This window comes from Lycium ferocissimum, chromosome 5 (assembly GCF_029784015.1).
Source record: "Lycium ferocissimum isolate CSIRO_LF1 chromosome 5, AGI_CSIRO_Lferr_CH_V1, whole genome shotgun sequence".
Taxonomy (NCBI): Eukaryota; Viridiplantae; Streptophyta; class Magnoliopsida; order Solanales; family Solanaceae; genus Lycium; species Lycium ferocissimum.
This window is the reverse complement of record NC_081346.1, coordinates 31,344,170-31,351,535: the sequence shown is the minus strand read 5'-3', so window position 1 is coordinate 31,351,535 and position 7,366 is coordinate 31,344,170. Positions and strand designations below refer to the sequence as shown.

General features: G+C 37.1%; 1 protein-coding gene across 1 annotated transcript; it reads left to right on the top strand.

The window, feature by feature from the left end:
* Positions 1–1,846: 1,846 nt before the first annotated feature.
* On the top strand, positions 1,847–4,761 carry LOC132056699 (F-box protein At5g07670-like). Its single transcript, XM_059449004.1, has 2 exons — positions 1,847–3,327; positions 4,053–4,761. Exons 1-2 carry the CDS (start codon positions 2,132–2,134, stop codon positions 4,345–4,347), a joined length of 1,491 nt encoding a protein of 496 aa, XP_059304987.1. The 5' UTR covers positions 1,847–2,131; the 3' UTR covers positions 4,348–4,761.
* Positions 4,762–7,366: the final 2,605 nt, after the last annotated feature.

Sequence of the window (7,366 nt, the reverse complement as noted above, 5' to 3'; positions counted from 1 at the left end):
GTTACGATAGGACGAAGCTGTATAAAGAGTTGCCTTGATTTCTTATTTTCAAGATATGGATGTCAGAGAGTCTGTGAAATAGACAAGGCTGTTGGATTACATTAGTCCTTTATATGTGATTACGTAAGTGATAGTGATAGAGGGGTACCAAGTAATTTCATGATAAACTATTAACTATTACTTAGTGAAAATAGTTAATAAGTGTAATCGATTGAACATATATGTTTATTTTGAGTAATTTTATGCTATATTGCGTGAACTAATCTTAGTCGTCCTATGATGCTTACCAGTACATGTGGTGTACTGATACTACTCTTGCTACATTCCTTTTGGGGTGTAGATGTGTTTTCAGGTTATTGCTTGGAGGTTTCAGTGTGTTGCAGCGGTAGATATCCTCCGACAGCTTTTGTGTATCTTCTCCCAGACAGAAGCTGTGTCATTATTTTATTTTTACTTGACCATCCTTGTATGTCATAGAAGCTCTTGTACACGTCTAGAATAGGTCCCGGGAATGTGTATTGTTAAAATTGTAAGGTGTGAATTTTACTAGAAAAGCATTTTATTTACTTATTTTATTCAATATTATTGGTACTAAATGATAAAACGATTTTATGAAGGAAGTATTGGGGTAAGGGTTCGCCTGCCAGGTGGGATAAGGTAGGTGCCTACACGACCCGTAATTTGGGGTCGTGATAGGTTTCATGAGAAGTAGAGGTAGGCCGAAGAAGTATTGGAGAGAGGTAATTGGACAGGACATGGCGCATTCCAGCTTACGAAGGACATGACCTTAGATAGGAGGTTACGGAGGACTCAGATTAGGGTAGAAGAATAGCAGGTAGTCCCACTTATCATTTCATACTAGTAGTCGCAGTATTACTCTATAGTTTCTTGTCCTTTGATTTCTGCTACTATCTGTTGTTTCTTGTACTTTGATTATCTTATTTATATGTGGTAGCTACTGCTCCTTTTTTCAGACTGTCTTATCATGGCTTATTCGCTTTCGTTATTTTCATTCCCATACTGCTTTGAGTTGCTTGTCCTTATCTCACTTTTTTTGTCATGCTTTCTTTTGAGCCTAGAGTCTTTCGAAAACAACCTATCTACCTCTCAAGATAAGAGTATGATCTACGTATACTCTACCCTCTCCAGACTCCACTTTATGATATTTCAGTGGTATGTTGTTGTTGTTGTTGTAGTGAAAAAGTAAACATTTGCCATTATTTTTCAAATTAGAATAAACAGAAAAGGGCCAAAATTACCCCTGAACTTTGGGAAATAGTTCATCCATACCCTTCGTTATATTTTAGGGCCAATTATAGCCTTACCGTTATACTATGGGGTCAATTATACCCTTATGTCTAACAGCTGTCACGTGGCATCATCCCAGCCTTTCAAAATTATTTTTCCCTCAAATAATTTTTTACCCACTAAAATAACCCAACCGGACCCAAATTTTTTTTTCCAGCCAAAGTGATACGGACTCAACCCATTACCCCTTGTTTCGGAAAAAAAAAAAAAAATCAAGTTGGGTTATTTTAGCGGGAAAAAAATTATTTGAAGGGAAAAACAATTTTGAAGTGGTCGGGATGATATTCACGCCAAGAATCGTTAAGACATAAAGTATAATTGACCCCAAGATAACAAGTAAAGTATAATTCGGCCCCAAAGATAACAAAGCAAATATTGGATAAACTATTTCCTAAAGTTTAGGGGTAATTTTTGGCCTTTTCCGTAGAATAAATGGTTCAAAAGGTGGCTGGCCCACCCCATTCATATGAAGTTCCTTATCTTGGACTTTAGCTCGTTGGCAAAAGACAATACAAACAAATGTTACTTGGAAAAGTAGCCCATTCTCAAACGGGAAGAATGGCCGAAATTCTCTTAGTGGGCCCCATCTACCCAAATTCAAAATTCTTAGATACCAGACCCCACTCCTTAGAAGTCCGTTAGACTCAAATATCGAAGCTTTGCCTAAACGACTTTGCAGGAAAATGTGGACAGAGAAAACAAGAGAGTAACCCGAGAAACTAGTAATTCCCAGATACATCTAAGCTGACAAAGAAAATATGCAAAAAATTTCCAAATTGCAAGAAATAATGTAAGTGTGAGTGAAAGAAAGAGAGCTAAAACAATGTCATGTTCAGCTGAGAAACCAAATTTCAGGTCACCATTGAAAGAGCTACAATCTCCAAGCTGGACTGATGTATGGTTAAAGAACAAGAAAGCTCTCAATCATGTTCTTTTCAATATGAACCTTCAATCCCGTTCAAATAAGCAAACCCTATCACCACAACTTCGCAAATCCTTAGATTTCACCCTTCATTCTCTTGTTTCCGATCCCACTTCGATTCTATCTGATGAAATACTTCTTTGTATTCTCTCTAAACTCCCAAATTCACAAAGAAATTCCAATTCACTTGTATCCAAACGTTGGCTCAACCTTCAAGGTCGTCTTGTCAGGTCTATTAAGGTTCTTGATTGGGATTTTCTTCTTTCGGGTCGGTTGTTTATTCGCTTTCCTAATCTTATCCATGTTGATTTGGTGAATGGGTCTCTGATTTCACCCCGAAATTCGGGTATTTTTTGTTCTCACAAGTTGCTTTCTTGTCATCTGGATTGCAATGCTGACCCTAAGGATTGGTTTTTTAAGGAAAGATCTGTGTTGTCTTCTGATGAAATTGATAAGGGGTTGAGGATTTTAGCTAGTGGGTGTCCTAATTTGCGTAGATTGTTGGTCGTAAATGCTAGTGAATTGGGGTTGTTGAGTGTAGCTGAGGAATGTCCAACTTTGCAAGTGCTGGAGTTGCATAGATGTAATGATCAGGTTCTTCGTGGGATCGCGGCTTGTCAGAACTTGCAGATATTGAGATTGATTGGAAATGTTGACGGGTTTTATAAATCTTCGGTTACTGATATTGGACTGACTATTTTAGCTCAGGGATGTAAGAGATTGGTGAAGCTGGAGTTGAGTGGTTGTGAAGGGAGTTATGAAGGGGTTAAGGCGATTGCGCAATGTTGCCAAATGCTCGAAGAGCTGATTCTTCGTGATCATAGGATGGAGGGTGGTTGGTTGTCTGCTCTTTCTTATTGTGAAAATTTGAAGACCTTGAGGTTTTTGTCTTGTAAGAGTATTGATCATTGTGGATGGTTTGATGAAGATGTAGGATCTTGTCGAACACTAGAAAGATTACATTTCGAGAAATGCCAATTGAGAAATAAGGAGAGTTTGAGAACATTGTTTCTACTCTGTCAAGAAGTTAGAGAGGTTATTTTCCAGAACTGTTGGGGACTGGATAATGAAATGTTTAGTCTTTCCAGTGGTCTAAGGTATTGATTATTTAATTCTGTTGTCATTTATTTTTCTTCCTGTTGCTGGAAACTTTAGCATTTTGTTATGCATTTGACATACTTGAACTGTGTTTAGGCTTTATGAGTTTGAAAATAAGTCCCTTACTTTTGAAAAAAAAAAAAATGACTTTGTAGTTTAGCTTCCACTGTAACCTCGTATTAAAAGACCACAAAATGAAGGGATAATGTTTACTTGTAATAGTGCATGTTATTGGTCACAGTATACCCTTTGATCTTGTCTTTTGGTAAAAGGATGAGTATATAAGTAGCATAGACCAATTGTGATAGATTTTTGTAGCTGTCTGTGTTAAAGGATAGACTGGTCTTAAGGCCGGTTTGTATGTGCTTCTGAAATCATGTACCTTCTTGCTTCTTCAGTTATTAATACTAAAATACCTTATCTTTTCTTGAAAAGTATACCCTTCGATCTTGCACTAGAGAAAGCACATAACGTTGATGACATGATAATTATGTTTCAATTCTTTGTTGATGCTTGATTTATCAATTATCATGTGACAGTATGCTATCTTAGATTATAAAGGGTCCAGTTTTGAGTTTTATACGCTGAACTTGCTCAGATTTGACTGGCAATTTAGCATTATCTTTTGGTCTGCATTCACTTAAATAAGGGTCTGTAATTAACTAAATAACCTTATGTTAGGAATTTTGGTTTCACGACTTCATTTTGGTGTTATTTCCAACAGGAAGGTGAAGTCTCTTTGCCTAGAAAGCTGTTCACTGCTCACAACTGAAGGCCTCGAATCTGCACTCATTTCGTGCAAGGAGATCCAGAGCCTCAAGGTGATTTCATGCAGCAATATAAAGGATAGTGAAATCAGTCCAGCACTTTCTACCTTGTTCTCCACACTAATAGATTTTCAGTGGAGACCAGACACAAAATCTCTTCTTTCAGCTGGTCTTGCGGGAACTGGAATGCGAAAAAGAGGCAATAGATATTTCAAGAAGACGTGTGACTGGAAGTCACTGCCTGGTGCATAGACTGGCTTCCTCGACATGCATTCAGACAACTCTACTAGATTTAAACCTCCTCATTATGCATATGGAGAACTCTAACGCATGAAAGAGGTCAGTGTGACACTTTGCTCCAATACTATCTACTATGAGGCCTTGATGTCATTATCCTGTACTTGTGTAGTTGTTTAAGTATGTAATGTAGGAACTAGGAAGACTAGCACTTTCTCAGGTAGAGATGGAGAAAGAGGCCTAAGTTAATGTATAGAACTCAATGCTGTAATCTCAGGAGCATTCAGCTAAGCCGTCTCGCTGTCTCCTCTATGTCAAGCTTAATGGTATTACTGTACTGGAACCCCAAAAACTCTTGAAAGGGTTTTCTATTTACAATGTTTTAAAGAATTTTGGCACCTTTTATGCTATTACTGCTTGCTTCCACAATTGCCTGAAAGCTAATTAGATACAAAATACAAAGCATATCAGCTAGCATGAGCATACCAGCTAGCATGTCATTTGTGGAGGAGACGAGAATAAGAACAATTTTCTGCATCAAAAAGCATCTGTCGAAATGAACTTTTTTGGGTATTAACACATCATCTTTGATAACTAGATTTATGGAAGATCCACAATGAGTTCATATCTAAGTTTTAATACTTGACCAAATAATTTCAAGTATGTGGAGATCTTTAGTCCACGATTGCTGCGGCTTATTCGTGATTATTCCTTTCAGTTTTGCCCCCGACTTATGTTCATTAAGACATTTAATATCAAAATATTGTAAAAATAAAAAAGGCTAGTAAACTTGGTCTATCCGAGACTTCGCTTTCGGACATATTTCTGGATAAGATGAATACGTAAATTAGCCATTCAGAATTATGTAATATCCAGGTTCCCATTTGGAGTTCGGATTTTAATACTGTTTTTCATCTTTTCGTTTTGTTCCTATTCACTGGTGTTTATCAGCTCACATGTTGCTGTCAACTTATTTGTTGTTACTAGTTAACCACTAGGATTTAGTGCCAGTTTGTTTTTTGTTTGTTGGCAATTTCAAGTTTTGAATAATCACCTTATTAAACTAGTTAGCTTATCGAAGTTAATTTAGTTCTAGGAAGTTTTGATACCTTTTGTAATTAAAGGCCATAACTGATTCAATAAAGTTCATCAAATTTTTGGGCCTTTACATCAGTTCTTACATTGTATTAGAGCCTTAAACAAATTTTAACTAGTAAGATCCTTGAAGAATAAATCAAACACATAGTTTGTAGAAGGATCATTGAATTCGTTTCACTAGTCAGACAGTGTAATCACATACAAGACGAACTACACCGGGACGCAAGGTTACGGTTCATGAGGAGTCCTAATTGTTGAGTTCTTTCATCCTTTTAAATTAAGCATATACTAACAACAATATATTTATTTGTTATTTATATGGATCCGGATTGACCCACATGGGTGACTCGTATCTAATTCCTTCATCTCTCACTCACACACAGTGGGTCAATTCTCATTTCTATCTGTAACTCTCATCTATGAGAGGGTCTTCTAGTTGGACTGCAACTTGTATATGGACAACTTGAATCTGTTTTTGTTGCACTTGCTTGCAAACAGAACATCCATTGCAACGCGTTTCATTTGACTGTGAAAACAGGATTTTCACATAAGTACGTTGCACCAACATTGTTACAGTAAATGTAGGGATTTTTTGAATTTGAAGTTGCAAGTCTGCTGGAAGATTCTTTAACCAGATTGTTTTTGCAATGGCACTTGCCCGACATTTCAACTTTAGTGGAGAAATGAGCAATTGTCCTTTGTTTATTGGAGGACCAACTCACAGTAATATGGCCAAGAAACGGAAGATAACCAGTAGAGGAGGCTCAATTAGTGACGTTCCCAACCTAATCTGCATCAGAATACATATTTAACGTGAGATACCCAAAAAAAAAAAAAAGGTGAGATCATTACTGCGCATCAAACGTAAACCAGAGTAGTCCCTTGAAATACCTAAATACCTGTTTCAGAGCTTTAATTTCCAATGAGTATCGGGGGAAGTTTGCATAAATTATGACAATTTATTTATTAGAAACATATATTTGGACGAGTGAAGGACAAACATTGTAGGTTTCACAAGATCTTCTTGTATCTAATTGCATCTGTTGATTTTGCACCATCATTGACAAGCTGTTCAAAGTATCATTACTGGAGTTTTAGTTGGTCTGCAATTACACAAATTCTCACCATGCAATATATCATTGATATAGTTTGCTTGTGATAGAACAAATCCTTCTTCACTTCGTAGGACTTCCAACACCTAGAAAGTAGGTGAGATTGTCGAAATCTTATACAGGAAAAACAAGCAGCGGTGAAAGAAATAACATGATTAATTACTGAAATATTGCTTTCATTAACAATAATGTCATCCACATAGACAAGAAAATACATAGTGGCATGATACTGATGACGGATGAGGAGCTGACTGTCTAATAGATTTTATGAATTCAAACATGAGCATATGATTCTTGAATTCGTTGTACCACACCCGGGGAGCTTGACTGATATCGTAGTTTGCTTTGCGAAGAGGATAAATAAAGTGGGAAAGTTCTCATCTTCAATCCTATGAGGTTGTTCCATATGACCTCTTCGGCAACACTTGAAGGAATACGTTATTAACATCGAGCTTTCATTGAGGCCAATCAAACCTGATCGCAATGGAGAGTACCACATGAACAATAATTGGTTTTGTGCTTGATAATGTAAGATGATGAAAAGGTTGCTGATGGGCTTTATTTGACGAACACCAATTAAAAAATCCCGTGAGTAGGGCAACACGTATATTTGAGGAATTCATCTTGGTTTCTCAAATGGCAAAATACATCAAATGACACTTAAACTATACCCAAAATGTCGAGTTCACACTCAAACTATGCAGGCGACCTATTACACACCTCAACATCTAAAAAGTGAATTTAATACCCCCCTCAAAAGCCGATAAACCAACAGGGGGAGGTGTGTAACACTTGCCCCCACGTCAGCGCCATGCGCCGCCACG